Here is a 16,874-nt window from a genome sequence, read left to right as displayed (position 1 = left end):
TAGAAATTAGAGCAGAGTTGAATAGAAGAAAGGGACCTTGGAGGTCTTCTAGTCCAGCCCCCTGCTCAAGCAGGAAAACCTATACTATCTCAGACAAGTGACTTCCCAGACTCTTCTTAAAAACCTCCAGTGAGGGACAACAGTTCACTTAGTGACCAATCAGAGTTACAAAGGCACTGGAAAAAAGTGCCTTTTTTGTGTCACTGGATGATCGGGGGTTTTTCACACTTAACGACCGTCACAGCATTCCCCACGGTCACACGAACAACATCCAGACTCTTCCCAACTGGCTCATTTAATACGATCCTACAACAAGCGCATCTGCCAACATGTCTACCTGATCCTTTCGGAAGGATCCAGGCATAGCTGGATTAAAAAAGAAAAGGTGACTAAATCCAGTCTTAAACCCTCTGGCGGATTCTGTGGCCAAAGTTAAAAAGACGGCCAATGTTTCGGGTCTGAAGTTCTTGCACTGAATAAAGGGGTGGGGGGTGGACTAGATGGCCTCGAAGCCCCCCCAACTAAAGTCTTCGCTGAACCGTTTGAGGGGGAAGGTTGGCTTTTCCCACGAGGCGCCTTCCTGGAAACCAGCCTAACTCGGCTGCCCAACACGTGTTTGGCTTCCCGTGATGGCCTTGTTCACACGACATATTGAACCACGAGCGGCCCAACCTCAGACTCTCTGGCCAGCTGGGGCAGGCCCCGGCCCTTCCAAATGCGGTATCCCAGACCGCCGTGGCCCTCCTCACCCTGAGTCGGGGCCCCGATCTCGGCCAGCTTGGCCTGTAGCTCTTTGGGCGACCAGGCTCCGTATCCTGGCAACGGCAGCTCCCCCGCCTTGGGAATCTCCGAGCGTCCCTCGGACGCCATCTTCTCTCCTCGTTCGAATCCGCTTGCGGAATACCCCGCGCGGCCACCGTAGGCGCGGCGGAGCGCCTTACGCGTCCAATCAGTGCCGCAGAGCGACCCTTCAGCCAATGACGGCGCCACTTCGATTTTTTTTTTAGGAGGTAAGGGGCGCTCAAGAGCCATTGGAACAATATTGACCAATCCAGGACCTTGACTAGAATCGGGGGCGGGATCAAGAACAATAGAGAGCGCATAGGCTTCAGGGAGTTGTGGTCTTTTTCTTTATAAGTACAAACAATTCATCTTCCATTTAACGGTATGCCGTCTGGGTACAGATATCTTGTGCAATAATCAAAATTACTATCATTCATTACATTGATATTAGTTCTCCATTGTTATCTTATCAATATACATAATATCTCTCACACTATAACAATAACATGTTTAGATCTTCACTTATTATTAGTATATATATCTGTCATAACAATTCTCTTCTTACCATGTTCAATTCTATTAAGATATTTTCCTTATTTCACTAATCTATTAGATATTTCTAGCTTTTGTGTTTTTCTCTAACCATAGATAAAATAGTTCCCATATCTTATAATATTCAGATTGCTCCTTCTCTTTAATTGCCAATGTTAATCTGTTCATTTCTGCACATTCTAATATTTTCCTAATTACATTTTTCATCAGTAGCAATCTCTTCACTTCTCCAGCTTTGAGCAAATACAATTCTACCTACAGTTAGTACATGAATAATTAAGTATATATTCTCTTTACTATAAGTTTCAGGTTGTGGTCTTTTTTGAGGCTGGGGAGTCAACTACGTTACTGAATTGCCTACGCTTAGCACGGCTGTGATCCAGCTGGATTGTTTAGTGCGCTTCTTTAACATTTTAAAAAAATTATAATAAAATATAAAATATATGTCTATTGCTACGGATGTTTGCATCCTGCTTCTGAAAGGATAGAAGCTTGCAGAAAGCAGTGTTTCTTAGCTATGTTTGTACAAATACAGGTGGTCCTTGACTTACATCAGTTCATTCAGTCACGGCACTGAAAAAAGTGACTTATGACGGTCTTTAACCCTTACGACCATTGCAAACATCTCTGTGGTCAAAATTTGGACGCTTGGCAACTGACTCATATTTATTGCATTAACAGAGGGATACAATCAAGATCAAGTGAGCTAGTGATACCACTCTATAAAGCTTAGTAAGACCACACCTGGAATCCTGCATCCAGATTTGGTCACCACACTATAAAAAAAGATGTTGAGACTCTAGAAAGAGAGCAGAGAAGAGCAACCAGGATGATTAGGAGACTGGAGACTAAGGCATATGAAGAACGGTTACAGGAACTGGGTTTGACTAGTCTAGAGAAGGGAAGGACCAGGGGAGACAGGATAGCAGTTTTCCAATATTTGGGGGGCTGCCACAGAGAGGAGGGGGTCAAGCTATTCTCCAAAGCACCCAAAGGCCAGACAAGGAATAATGGATGGAAACTGATCAAGGAGAGATTCAACCTGGAAATAAAGCGAAACTTTCTGACAGTGAGAACAATCAACCAAAGGAACAGAAGTTGCCCTTGGAAGTTGTCGGAGTGCCATCACTTGAGACCTTCAAGAAGAGATTGGACTGCCATTTGTCAGAAATGGTGTGGGTCTCCTGCTTGGATGGGGGGGGGGGGGATTGGACTAGATGACCTATAAGGTCCCTTCCAACTCTGATGATCTGTTATCTGTTATGACTGTTGCAGTGTCCTGAAGTCATGTGATCCCTTTTTGGGACCTTCTGGCATGCAAAGTCAGATTCCCTGTATGGCTGTGTTATTAATTTAATAACTACCATGATTCACTTAACAATGGTGGCAAAAAAGGTAGTAAAATGATCACTTAACAAATGTCTCGCTTAGCAAAAGAAATATAGGGCTCAATTTTGGTCATTAAGTCAAGGATTCCCTGTATAGGACTGAAAAATGGCTTACTTCTTTAATCCACCCTAGCTGGTCTGGTTTGGAAAAGCCCTTTTCGAAGTTTATATCTCACGTTAATTATTTTTACAAATAAATGGAGGCAGTGAACATATCCAAATAAACCTACGTCTTATTTTCCCACAACAACAATACTGCGTTATGGGTCAGGCTGAAAGAGGGGGACTGGCCCAAAGAAACCCAGCCAGCTTTCATGCCTAAGCAGGATTTGAGCTCACCCTCTCCTGTTTTTTAGCCTGGTGGTGTCAAACAATCTTTGATGTGATTAGAAAGGGAAATTATTAAAATCTTGGCAAGTCTTTATCTATTCACTTTATTGGGAATCATAGGGTTGAATTTCAATTATATTTAAATAGTTAAATCTAGTTTAATTTTGGACGTAGGCCCATTTAATTTCATTGTACGAGGGGCAATGACAATAAACTAAACTAAACTAAAAATTCATGTCTTGTACATCACTCTCTAGGTTCCCTCAACTTATCAATAAAGACCAATGGGAAGGAAAAAGGCTTTGTAATGAACACTTTTTATTATTTTCACCTCTGAAGGGGTTCCGTAAATCAGTTACACATCTACAATTTGCATGCAAAAAAGTTTAGATTCAGTCCAAGCTTGCTTGATTTAAAACCTTTTGCTTTTAAGATTGTTTTTAAATTTTACAGTTTGAAATTGATGCAAAGATATTTCTCTGAAGGTGGAATAATTGCTTACTGGCAGCAATATAGAAAATATTAAAATAGAGCTTTGTGGCCTGACGTTCTGAACCAAAGAAGCTGTAATCTTTGAAACAAATCTCAGGAGCTGCTATCTTATCCACACCCGGCAAGGCAATTAGGTTTAAACTGCTATATACTAAGAATCACAACCTGATTTCGTTAACACAGTGTGTTGTACCATAAAATATCAGGTCTTCAAAATAAGCCGATATGCCAACTTTTTAATTGCAGCAGTTGCTGGTAGCATTAAAAAAAAATCCTGCTAGTGATGAATTGTGGATTTCTCTGTTTCATTTAGGAAAGTAGTCTTCTTCAGATGTCTGAAAGAAGAAGATAAGGAAATTAGTCTGCTCACTGTGTTCCATAGTGTGGTTATATTCAATACTGGCCGCTGAGGAGCCACAAAAAAAAACTCAAGGATGCATTCAAAGACTCTGAATTCCTCTGGAAATATTGAATTGCTAACTAGGACATACAAAACCTTTGCTAGATCAATACTTGAATACAGCTCATCTGCCTGGAATCTGCACTGTATATCAGACATTAATACAATTGAGCGAGTCCAGAAGTATTGCATGAGAAGAGTACTACTCTCCTCTGCTCGCAACAGAATACCCGATATCACCAGACTTGAAATTTGGGGCTTGGACAATCTTGAACTACACCGCCTACGGTTGGACTTAAGCGTAGTACACAAAATTATCCGCTTCAATGTCCTACCAGTCAATGACTACTTCAGCTTCAACCGCAACAATACAAGAGCATACAATAGATACAAACTCAATGTTAACTGCTCCAAACTTGATTGCAGGAAGTACAACTTCAGCAACAGAGTGGTCAATGCCTGGAACGCACTAACTGACTCTGTTGTTACACCCTCTAACCTCCATTCCTTTAACCTCAAACTATGCACTATTGACCTCACCCCATTCCTAAGAGGTCTGTAAGGGGCGTGCATAAGTGCACCATCGTGCCTCCCGTCCCTGTCCTATTGTCCCCATTTAATCGTACCTATTTTCTGTATTCTTACTCATGTTTATACTTATACCTATTATTTTGTAAGAGATTGACAAATCTAAATAAATAAATAAATAAAATAAACAAATCCCCATAATGAGTTGAAGAGGACAATAGGCCAGACCTAACGCAAGGACAACTTATGTTGGACAAATTCCAACAAGAATGAAACTGGTCATATAATGTCCCCTAGTAGTGGGTAAGGAATATAATCGTTCTAAGCCACAGTACAGTGAAAGGAGAGATTGGGAAGGGATTCTGGATAAGCATCATCCATAGCATCATCCATCAATCATAGACTTCGGATGGGATGGGATGGGATAGGCCAAGGCAGGCCAGGATAGAACAAAACAGAAATAAACTTCCGATAGAATGGAATGGAAGAGAATGCAGAATAACATGGAATAGAATGGAATGGAATGAACGCAGAATAGAATAGAATAGAACAGAATTAAGAATGAAAGAATAGAACAGAATGAAATAGAGAATAGAATAGAATAAAGAATGAAAGAATAGAATAGAATTAAGAACGAAAGACTAGAATAGAATGCAGAATAGAATGGAATGAAATGAAGAATAGATAGGATAGGATAAAATAGGATAGAAATCTTTTAAAAAGAGGATATTAATTTGATTAGGGGATGGCAGCTTTTTGGGGGACAGAGAGAATCCAGCTGATTTTTTTAATCGATACCTCGAAAAATGTGTCCAAGATCTTGTCAGTGGTAGAAGCTTGTGACTGGAAGTGCTGTTGACTGTTCTCAATAGCTGTCATTATCTGGAAGTAATTGTATAGAAGCTGCCATTCTCTGAAAGAGGCAAAAAGTTTAAAACATGTTCGTTTGTTTACTTATTTGTTGATGTTTATTTATTAGCTTGTGGGAACTAGATCTCCTGCTGTGAGGGGCTTTCACAGAGAAGCAGGGGGGGCTGGGGTGTCAATTTTTTTCTCCAAAGTACCAGAAGGTAAGACAAGAAGTAATAGATGGAAATGTATCAAAAAGAGACCCAAGCTACGATTAAGAAGAAATTTCCCGACAGTGAGAACAATTAATTAGTGGAATGAGTCGCCCCCAGAAGTTGTGGGACTGGAGGCTTTTTAAGAAGAGTTTGGATAGCCATTTGTCTGGAATGGTGCAGGGTGTCGTGCTTGAGCAGGGGGTTGGACTAGAAGACCTCCAAGGTCCCTTGCATCTCTGTTATTCTGCTATTCTGATATCTGGTTTTAATTCTCACTTGTCAGACAGCACAAGACTACCATATTTTTCCATCACCGTCTTCCTAAATAGGTTTTCTTCTTCCAGTTCTTTCAACTTGGTCTTCTCTGTATCAAACACAGATAAGAAAAGGGGCCCAGTTTAGCAAGGAGTTTCGTATACTGTATATATCTATCCATACACATACATAGCACACATATACACATGCTGTATACACGTGTGTGTGTGATGTATACACAACACAACACACACACACACACACCTCTATGGCCACAAACATATATATTAATCACTGTCCATTTTGAATACATAGCGGAAAATTGAGAGTTAACAAAGGGGTTGCTATTTTGTATGGAACAAAACTGTGACTGAATATAGATGATACCACGAAGCCCCCTTCAGGATGTGTAGTGTCCCAGACAATCCTGTGGACCCTGCTCAAGCAATCACTTATATGGCCGTAAGTCAAGGAGTACCTGTATTGTAAGGCAGGGTTTCTCAACTCTGACATCTTTAAGATGGGTGGACTTCAATTCCCAGAATTCCCCAAGTCAGAATTTTCACTGATGCACGGAACCGGCCTTCACCTGCCCATGTAGGACCAGCAATGGGCCAGGCTTCAGTCCTGTCAAATCTTCTTTGTTTCTTCAAGTTTGAACCCGCTCCACCGCACCCACCCCAATCTGACCATCACCTGCTTGCTTGACTGGATTATCTTCCATGGTGCTGTCCTTCAGCAGGATTGTTTTTTGCTAATTCAAGAGTGAAGAGACTAAGTCAGCAATGGCAGGAAAAGACGAAGAAGATTCTTGCTTCTGGTCTACTCTGAAAAGACAACCTCGCAGCTTGGATTAGAGCTGAGCTCAAGCCAAATGAGTCCAGCTGGTTGATCAAAAATAATCTCCACCATCTTCCCAGCTAGCATGGCAGTTAGGCTGCCTTAATTAACTTCAATGTTTAATAAACTTTATTAGAATTTTGAGTACAGAATAAAAACTAACCAGCACTAATATTTAGAATGACGAAAGAAAACGAAGATGAAAGAAGGAGTAAGGAAGAAAAAAATGTGAAAGGAAGGAAGGAAGAAAAAAAAGAAGTAAAAGAAGAAGAAAGGAAGGAAAGAAAAAAGAAAAAGAAAGAAAGAAAGGTAAAGAAAGAGAAAGGAAGAAAACGGTAAAAGAAAGAAAGAAAGGTTTAAAAAGATGAAAGAAAGAAAAAGGAGGAAAGAAAAAGGTGAAGGAAGGAAAGAAAGAAAAGAGAAAGGAAGAAAGGAAGGAAAGAGTGCAGCAATCAAAGAAAAGGAAAAGCTTACTTCTGATTTTCTACTACTACATTAATATATTATTCTATACTAAAGCATTGAAAGAAAATAAATTCATGATATGTTGTATGGCTTTAGAATTAGACCAGCTCAATATTCTTCAATACCATGGCCACTAGACTACAGGTACCGTCATCCACAATAGATCCACACATCTCATTGTTTTAAATATAGAACATCTTCTTCCAAATAGGCAATTATTCTAATCCCCCCATACCCCCCCCCACACCCCAAATTCCAGACCTTCAGTCTCTTCTTCTCTTGACGTTTGAGGAGGGACATCTGGAAGTTGTCCACCAGGACTGCAATCACCAGGCTGTAAGAGAGATTTGTGGGTGTGCCATAATACTGACCCCTAAAGCACCTAGTAAATTGACCCCATGTTAAAAGACATAAATAAATAGAATTAAACTTCTGTTTCCTAAAAAGAAAAGAAAAAAAGCTACTTTTATATACAGGTAGTCCTCGACTTACCCTCGCAATTTCTGTTGCTTTCTTGCCACGGTTGTTAAGTGAATCACTGCAGTCGTTACATTAGTCACACGGTTGTTAAATGAACCCAGCTGCCCCATTGACTTGTCACAAGGGGGCAAAAGGAGATTACATGACACACACCCCAGGACACAGCAGCTGGTCGTAAATCTGAGTCGGTTGGCCACTGTCTGAATTTCGATCACCTTACCATGGGGATGCTACAAAGATTACTGTGGTGGTTAATGTAGTAACACAGTCGTTAAGTGAATCTGGCTCCTCCACTGGCTTTGCTGGTCAGAAGGTCGCAAAAGGGGATTGCGTGACTCCGGGACACGCTGCCACTGTCATAAATATGAGCCAGTTGTCAAGCGTCTTAATTTTGATCACATGGCGATGGGAATGGTTTTAAGTGTGAAAAACAGTCGTAAGTCACTTTTTGCAGTGCCGTGGTAACTTGGAATGGCCACTAAGCGAACGGTTGTAAGTCAAGGACTACCTGTAGTTTTAGATCCTTTTTCACTAACTCCTCCCCGGATACCCTTCTGCTATATAAGCCTTTCGCACCTTTGTCCTCCTTTTCTGCTTTTCTATTCGGATCAAGCCACAAAGAATCAAGGCTACGGCTGGGTGAAAATAACCTGAATTTGGGAGCTCTTTCAAAGACGGGTCACAGGTTGTTGGTTTGTTTTTTAATTCCTCAACAGCCCACCTGCATTCCCTCTGAACACTTGGATGGGCCTCCCTGGGCCATACTTACTTGAGAAGCAAAAAATACTCCACAAGGATATAGATGATGAGAAAAATAATAATGTACCAAGCACCTAGAAGGAAGAAAGGGAACATGGTGTAGAGGGGATATTCCAGATAACAGGTCATCTGCAGGACGCCCAGTTACTGCCCCCCTCATCTGTCTCTTTCTCATCTATCTTATATATCTATCTATATCTATCATCCATCCATCCCTGACTGTCTATCATCTATCTTATATATCTATACCATACATCCATCATCTATCTATGTCTATCATCTAATCTATCTCTACATCCATCCATCCATGTCTGCCTATCATCTTATATGTCTATCATCATCCACCCACCCATCTACCCATCTATGTCTGTCATCTATTTATATTATCTCTATCATCTGTCTTGTCTATCTATCTATCTATCTGTCTGTCTGTCTATCATCTATCTTATATATCTATCTCTACATCCATCCATCCAAGTCTGTTATCTTATATATCTATCATCATCCATCCATCCATCATCTATGTCTTTCATCTATATTATCTCTATCATCTGTCTATCTATCTATGTCTATCATCTGTCTTATATATCTATCTCTACATCCATCCATGTCTATTAACTTATATATCTATCATCATCCACCCATCCATCATCTATGTCTATCATCTAATTATATTATCTCTATCATCTGTCAATGTCTATCATCTGTCTTATATATTTATCTCTACATCCACCCACCCACCCATCCATCCATCCATCCATCCATCCATGTCTATTAACTTATATATCTATCATCATCCATCCATCCATCGTCTATCATCTATTTATATTATCTCTATAATCTCTGTCTGTCAGTCTGTCTATGTCTCTCTATCATCTATCTCGTATATCTATCTTTACATCCATCCATGTCTATCATCTATCAAATATATATCTATCACCATCCATCCATTTATCCTTTATTCTGTCTATCATCTATTTATATTATCTCTATCTATAATCTCTTTCTGTCTATCTATCTATAATCTATCATATATCTCTATCATCTATCTATCATCAATCATCTATCTATCATCTATCTATCATAAATCTATCTATCTATCCATCCATCCATCCATCCATCCATCCATCCATGAAATGAATTTTATGTGGCTGCCTACTCGTTCTCTAGCACCTCCAGACAACTTGCAAGGAATAAAAACACAGTACAGCTAGTTGTTGACTTACAACAGTTCGTTTAGTGGCAGCACTGGAAAAAATGATATGACCATTTTTCACACTTTATGACCCTTGCAGCATCCCCAGAGTCACATGATGATCAAAATTCAGAGTGCTTGGCCACTGTCTCATATTTATGACGGTTGGCGTGTCCCGGGGTGTGTGTCATGTGATCCTCATTTGCGAACTTCTGACAAGCAAAGTCAATGCGGATTCGCTTAACAACTGCTACTAAGAACTGCAAGGGTTCAACTTAACCAAGAAAGGTCGCAAAATGGGGCAAAACTCATTTAACGAATGTCTCGCTTAGCAACGGAAAGTTGGGGCTCCATGGTGGTCATAAGTTGAGGACTGTTGTAAAGCCAGAAGCCGGAGCCAAGGATAGTAGACTTGGGGAAGCAAAGCAGCTCTTTGGCAGGAGATTTAATTCACTAATGGATGAGATTCCCACCCCCGGATTTTAACAGATCCTGACTTCTCTCTACCTGCAGCGTAGCACCTGAGATAAATAATCGACCAGTCATCCAAAGTGAGAAGCTGAAAAAGGGTGAAGATGGTTTTGAAAAGGTCCCCAAAATGTTTCTGATCCACTTCATGGAACATGTCACACAGCACCACAGAAGACATGACTGGAAGTCGAAAGACGCAGGAGTCAAGGAAAGAAAAAGAGAAAAAAGCCCTTCTGGGGGTCTTAGAAGGGTGGGAGGAGAAAGGCCTTGAGTTTCGAAGCCGGCCTTGAGCCTCTTTTAAATGTGGGAACACCCATCTAAGAGGAAGCGGAGACTGTGGATTCCAGCAGGGAAAAGGAAGTGGGGATTTTCCGTGAAACTGACTAGGGCAGGGTCAGAAATTGACTCAGCTCCTAAAATCCAACCTCTAGGAGCTGGATGGGAGACAAAGGAGTCAGAATGCTTCATGACCCAGCTAGGTAACGCCATCCATGCAAGTGAGTGTAGGGTTTGCTTCCTGTTTATATAAAATGGCTGGCCGTGCCAGTGTTGGTGAGGCTGGGAGTGCTGTGTTGTTTAAACCCATTGGGGGTGGGGAGGGGAAATGGTTTGACAACTTTAAATGTATGGACTTCAACTCCCAGAACTCCCCAACAGGCGGCCTGGAGAATTCTGGGAGTTGAAGTTCACACACATCTGAAAGTTGCCAAGTTTGAACAAAAAAAAAAACAGGCATAAGCAGAGAAAATAAACCAATAAGTGCTTTTGATTGGTCATATAGTTATCACCATCAGCTACTACTGCCCCCCCCCGCCCCCCTGTTTTTTCCTGGGAGGATACATAAGAAAGAGAACATGAGAAGAATAATAGCTCCAATGGACTGGAAGGAAAGTATAAAAGTGCCTGTGATTTCTTGCAGATTCTCTGTCACCCTAGAAGAGAACAAGCAAAGAGAAGAAGAAGGAAAAAAGGAATTATTAAGGTGTCCTTTCCTCTAGGAGAGTCCTTCCTTCCTTCCTTCCTTCCTTCCTTCCTTCCTTCCTTCCTTCCTTCCTTCCTCCCTCCCTCCCTCCCTCCCTATGTTCCTTCCCTCTTCCTCCCTCATTCTCTCCTTCCTTCTCTTCTTTCCTTTCCTTCCTTCCTTCCATCTATGTTCCTCCCTCCCTCCTTCTTCCTCTCTCTTTCTTCCTCTCTCCTTCCCTCCATGCCTCCTTCCCTCCCTCCTATTTTGCCTTTATGATTTAATACCAGTAATACTCCTTCCTCCTCCTATTTTTCACAACAACTGAAAGTCACCCAGCCCAGTCACCCAGCTGCCACTCATGCTTGAGCAGGACTAGAATTCACCATCTCCCAGTTTCTAGCTTGGGGGCTCCGCCACTACACTCCAAACCGGCTCTCATAACTAAAACCTTTCCATCATTGCCATTTACTGTCCCCATTGATTGGCCTGTACTGGTTTATTACATGGGGACTGGGCTACTGTCTCCAAATGGGGAGAATGGGGGAAATACATCCTTCAATGATTTGCAATCCGACTATTGATCAATGGGTGGATTTCATCGCTGACCGGAGGGTGAGGAGAAAGCGGATGGCTCGGATGGCCCGAATCCCCTTGACGATTTTGAGGACCCGAAAGAGCGTGAGTGTGTTGCCTCGGTTTCCCTGGCCGGCGGTGAAGTACAGTGCAAGGATGAATTCTACGACTGTCATGAACATGATGAAAAAATCTGATCGGGGAAGAGAAATGAGAAAAAAGAAAAGAAAAGGCACGAGATAGATTAATCCACCGTCTCCTAGTGATTGGCCCAAAGTCACCCAGCTACCTTTCATGCCTAAGGCGGGACTAGAACTCACCGTCTCCTAGTGATTGGCCCAAAGTCACCCAGCTACCTTTCATGGCTTAAGGCGGGACTAGAACTCACCATCTCCTGGTGGTTGGCCCAAAGTCACCCAGCCGGTTTCCATGCCTAAGGTGGGACTAGAACTCACCGTCTCCTAGTGATTGGCCCAAAGTCACCCAGCTACCTTTCATGACTTAAGGCGGGACTAGAACTCACCATCTCCTGGTGATTGGCCCAAAGTCACCCAGCTACCTTTCATGGCTAAGGCGGGACTAGAACTCACCATCTCCTGGTGATTGGCCCAAAGTCATCCAGCTACCTTTCATGGCTTAAGGCGGGACTAGAACTCACCATCTCCTGGTGATTGGCCCAAAGTCATCCAGCTACCTTTCATGGCTAAGGCGGGACTAGAACTCACCGTCTCCTGGTGATTGGGACAAAGTCATCCAGCTACCTTTCCTGACTAAAGGCAGGACTGGAAATCACCGTCTCCTGGTGATTGGCCCAAAGTCATCCAGCTACCTTTCATGGCTAAGGCGGGACTAGAACTCACCGTCTCCTGCTGATTGGCCCAAAGTCACCCAGCTACCTTTCATGGCTAAGGCGGGACTAGAACTCACCGTCTCCTGGTGATTGGCCCAAAGTCACCCAGCTACCTTTCATGGCTAAGGCGGGACTAGAACTCACCGTCTCCTGGTGATTGGCCCAAAGTCACCCAGCTACCTTTCATGCCTAAGGTGGGACTAGAACTCACAGTTTCCTGGTTTCTAGGTTAGTACCTTAACCATTACACCAAACTGGCTCTCAGCAATTTGGTTGGAGGTTTCAAAAAAATATTTTAAAGAGAGCAAAGGGGCTACAAACCACACTGTCATCACCGCCTGGTTTCAACATTAAAAGTCCGGTGCATGGAATTCCATACGTGTTTCCTCTCATTGCCTGTTCCAAGGTTGTACCCATTGCAAGCCTCTCCCGGTGGCCTCTCCCATTTCTTGTCCCCAGGGCAAAAGACTCACCAATGTCATTCCAGGGGTCACGGAAATAGTTAAAGTCTAACGCAATGATTTTGAGGACGGCCTCCACCACGTAGACACAGAGGAAAATCGGGTCCAGGGCAGAAAAAAACCATTCTAAAAAAAGAGGATGAAAGAAAGACCATCATAAGCAAGGGGACGAGAGAATTCACACTAACGGAATACAGGGGGCCCTTGACTTACGATGGTTCGCTCCATGTCTGTTCAAGGTGAGAACGGCACTGAAAAAGGGGCCGTCTTTCACACGTACGACCGTTGCACTAACCCCCATGGTCACGTGATCAAAATTCAGACACTTGGCAATTGACTCATATTTATGATGGTCGGAGTTTCCTGGGGGGGGGGGGGTCACAGGATCCCCTTTTGCGGCTTTCTGAATAAGCAAAGTCGAGGGGGAAGTCAAACTCACTTAACAACTGCTTCACTTAGCAAGAGGAAATGTGGGCTCTATTGTGGTCATAAGTTCAGAGAACTCCCTGTATCTATTTGTTAACTTCTAGTCTTGAAATTTTCTGGTAGGTCGCCATCCTTGTTCCTCTCAGAGCATCTAGAGATCCGGTGGTGGGAATTCAAATTTTCTTACTACCGGTTCTGTGGGCGTGGCTTGGTGAGCACGGTGAGCTGTCCAGACAGTGTATAGTTAATAGGGAATGGGGATAGGTAGTTGGGAATTGGGAGCTATCCCTTTAAGGGAAGGCATCCTGGGAAATGTAGTCCATGTCATGTGGTCACTGAATAGACCCTTGGTGGGTTGGGGGAGGTTCCTTCACCCTTGCTCAGACTCCAGCATCGTGCTGACATCTCTCCGCTCTGCTCCACTACCATGGGATGAAAGACCACTATCCTTTTACACCATAAAGTCAGCTATGCAGAGAATTGGACGTTGAGAGGAATCTCAGTGTAACCGTGAGTTATATTTGAGGATGCCTGATGAACCAATAAAGAGAATTTGTATGGATGCCTTTGTGGAGTTTAAATCTGTCTGCCTTTATACATTCAGCCAGTAATTATAAATGTGGCGTGGCTTAGTGGGCGTGGCAGGGGAAAGATATTGCAAAATCCCCATTCCCTCCCCACCCCACTAACCTGCTTTCCAGCTCCGTTCTCCTGTGCAGGGCAACCAAAGGAGATCCAGCCGATCAGCTGGAACTCGATGAGAGGCAGAGAATAGATGGGATTGGTGGGGCCAGTCAGAGGCGGGATTTACCGGTTCTCCGAACTACTCAAAATTTCCGCTACTGGTTCTGTAGAACCGATCAGAACCAGATGAATACCACCTCTGAAACCAACCCACAAGCTCGGAGAAGAAACCTTCGCCCTCATCCTACACCCGAGCTATAAAAATTCGCCACTGTTGAAAACCCCAGAATTTTTTTTTGGTGGGGGGGACACTGAAAGCAACCCGCACACATACCTGTTAGCTTGTCAAATTAATTCCCATTTCAATTTATATCTTTTTTTCTGAACGATTATAAGTGGCTTCTTCCCAAGGCATCTCTCTCTCTCTCTCTCTTTTTTTTTTCCCCTCCTTCGGATTCTCGGAGCATTTTTTTCTTTTCCTCCTGCTTGCTCTTACCTGCCGGTTCTCTGCCCCCCACAGAAGCGAGACGCCCCAACTATTCGCGGTTCTGCCAGAGAAGCGGATGCCAACAGTCGGGGGTGCCATGATGGGATCCACCCATATCTACGACATGGCCACAGTAAGGATTGGATCAGTCTCTCTTTTTACTTTAAGATGGGCCCTATATACCGGTGGTGGGATTCAAAACTTTTTACTACCAGTTCTGTAGGCGTGGCTTGGTGGGTAGGGCAGGGGAAGGATAATGTAAAATCCCCATTCCCTCTCCATCCCACTAACCTGCTTTCCAGCTCCGTTCTCCTGTACAGGGCAACCAAAGAAGACCTAGCCAATCAGCTGGGACTCGGGGGCAGAGAATAGATGGAGAGCGGGACCAGTCAGAGGTGCTATTTGCCAGTTATCCGAACTACTCAAAATTTCTGCTACTGGTTCTCCAGAACCAGTCAGAACCTGCTGAATACCACCTCTGTAGAGATCAGTTCAGTGTTCTCCTCTGCTGGGTGAAAGCATCAACAAAAACTTCTTGGGATCTCTTGTAGATCTCAAGAAAACACACGGACTTACCTCCCCGAATCTCAACCACAGCGAACGTCTGTATCACCAGCAAGATGGTGTTGACGGCTACCACGCTACAGATGAAGAAGTCGAACAAGAAGGACTGGGTCAATTTGAAGATGGTTTTTCGCAGGTAAACAAGGCATGGGTAGATCTTTTGCCAGGAGAGATTCAGTATCTCTTTCAACGTCATCCGCCGGCGGTGATGGTGATGGTGATGGTGATGATGGTGGGAAGACTTTCCTAAGTCTAAGGGAGAAGAGAGGGAGTCAGAGGGAACGGGAGAACTCGCCGCAACCAATTTGCCATCACCAACGTGCCACGGGGACATCTCACTGCAGCCGACTCGCTTCGAGACAATTGTAATTATAAGTCCAAGCAAGGCAAAATGAGGTAATTAGTTTGGCAGAGCAGGAGCAAGAATTCCAGGTGTGAAGGCACGGCAATAGCTTAACACAGTTGGGAGGATGCCAGGAACACAGATAAGCAAAGTCAACACAAGATAAACTCAAGTTTGCTCCTAGCAGTTGCCACATTCAGCCTGCCTCTCTTTTAAACTCTCTTCCCAGGTGTGGTTAATGAAGGGAATCAGGGCCCTTTCCTCCCCCGTAAGCCATGCAACCCATGTTGCTCTCTTCCCTGTTCCTCCCTGCGTGCCCTAGGATGAAGAGGGGGTGGTGGGCCTGGGTCTTCCTCTGAACTCCTTCTCCCTTGCTCTACCTCTCCCCTGCTCTGCCCAGCCGGACTTTGCCTTTCCCCAGTTTCCTCCACAGCCAACGGAACCACGCTCCCACTCCTTGTCAGCTGTTCATCTTCCTCCTCAGATTCAGACTCCGACAGGGGCATGACAAGCAGTGTGCGGCAGCAGCCCAAAAAGCTAATGCAATCCTTGGTTGTATAAACAGAAGGAGAGAATCAAAATCACATGAAGTATTAGTACTACTTTATAAAGACTTAATTGAGACCACACCTGGAATACTGCATCCAGTTTTGGCCAGCCCATTACAAAAAAGATGCTGAGACTTTGGAAAAAGTACAGAGAAGAGCAACTAGGATGATTGAAGGTCTGGAGACTAAAACAACATAAAATGGTTGCAGGAATTGGGTATGGCCAGTCTAAAGGAAAGAAGGATAATAGAGGACATGATAGCAGGATTCCTGTATTTGAGAGGCTGTCACAAAGAGTGGGACAATTTATTTTCCAAAGCACCAGGACAAGAAACAATGGATGGAAATTAACCAAGGAGAGTAGCAACCTGAAGTTCAGGAGAAACTTCCTAAAAGTAAGGTCAATTCACCAGTGGAACAGCTTGCCTGTAGATATTGTGGGTGCTCCGTCACTGGAGGTTTTTGACTGGACAGCCACCTGTCTGAAATGGTATAAGATTTCCTGCTTGAGCAGGGGCTGGACTAGAAGACCTCCAAGGTTCCTTCTGGCTATATTCTGATTCTGATTCATCAGAATTATTTCATCTGCTATATCAAAGAAAATCATTCCTCTGACTACCACCTTTTGTAATACTTTGAGGAGTAATAAAAGGAACCAAACTATGTACGGTAATTAAGCTATGAAGCGGCATATAAATCTAAGTGCTAAGCGTGCTAAACCCATATTGAATTGTCTCATGGTGAGTTGTCCCGCGGTGAGTTGGCCACAGCGAGTAGGCCATGGTGAGTTGGCTCAGGGCAGGAGGGCACGACAAAGTGGCCGTAGCCCCTTGGCCACTGTGAGTTATCTTGGACCCCAAGTCAGATTTGGGAGAGGAGGAAGAAAAAGATGGAAGCTGGTTCTTAAGAAGAAGAGGAGCTACTACGCTGTGCACCCAGCCTCGAGTCGCTGCATGATGGGCAGGAGATAAC

General features: G+C 43.6%; 2 protein-coding genes across 2 annotated transcripts in view; both read right to left on the bottom strand.

The window, feature by feature from the left end:
* SF3B2 (splicing factor 3b subunit 2) overlaps window positions 1-905 on the bottom strand; it is a 33,680-nt gene extending 32,775 nt beyond the window's left edge. Inside the window, exon 1 of the mRNA XM_026716287.2 lies at window positions 750-905. Coding sequence (XP_026572072.1) covers window positions 750-870 — 121 coding nt within the window. The 5' untranslated portion in view covers window positions 871-905. The remainder of the gene's footprint in view (window positions 1-749) is intronic.
* Window positions 906-3,365: 2,460 nt separating this feature from the next.
* CATSPER1 (cation channel sperm associated 1) lies at window positions 3,366-15,861 on the bottom strand. Its single transcript, XM_026716351.2, has 11 exons — window positions 15,024-15,861; window positions 12,863-12,976; window positions 11,573-11,732; window positions 10,843-10,934; window positions 10,039-10,182; window positions 8,347-8,410; window positions 7,359-7,431; window positions 6,489-6,546; window positions 5,814-5,901; window positions 5,272-5,386; window positions 3,366-3,880 (listed from the first exon to the last, which is right to left on the bottom strand). Exons 1-11 carry the CDS (start codon window positions 15,343-15,345, stop codon window positions 3,851-3,853), a joined length of 1,260 nt encoding a protein of 419 aa, XP_026572136.2. The 5' UTR covers window positions 15,346-15,861; the 3' UTR covers window positions 3,366-3,850.
* Window positions 15,862-16,874: the final 1,013 nt, after the last annotated feature.

Source organism: Pseudonaja textilis, chromosome 16 (genome assembly GCF_049901715.1).
Source record: "Pseudonaja textilis isolate UNSWEBS1 chromosome 16, rPseTex1.2, whole genome shotgun sequence".
Taxonomy (NCBI): domain Eukaryota; kingdom Metazoa; phylum Chordata; class Lepidosauria; order Squamata; family Elapidae; genus Pseudonaja; species Pseudonaja textilis.
Note: the sequence above shows the minus strand (reverse complement) of the source record. Positions and strands in the feature narration are given on the sequence as shown.

What these genes read in the sequence shown, in the direction of transcription:
- CATSPER1 (XM_026716351.2), bottom strand. Translation starts at nt 15,345, where the DNA reads ATGTCCCCGTGGCACGTTGGTGATGGCAAATTGGTTGCGGCGAGTTCT. An exon ending in TGTGGTTGAGATTCGGGGAG is followed by an intron (nt 12,977 to 15,023) that starts GTAAGTCCGTGT and finishes CTCTTTTTTTAG; the next exon opens with AATGGTTTTTTTCTGCCCTG. An exon ending in AAGAGAAGAAGAGACTGAAG is followed by an intron (nt 6,547 to 7,358) that starts GTCTGGAATTTG and finishes CTCTTGAATTAG; the next exon opens with CAAAAAACAATCCTGCTGAA.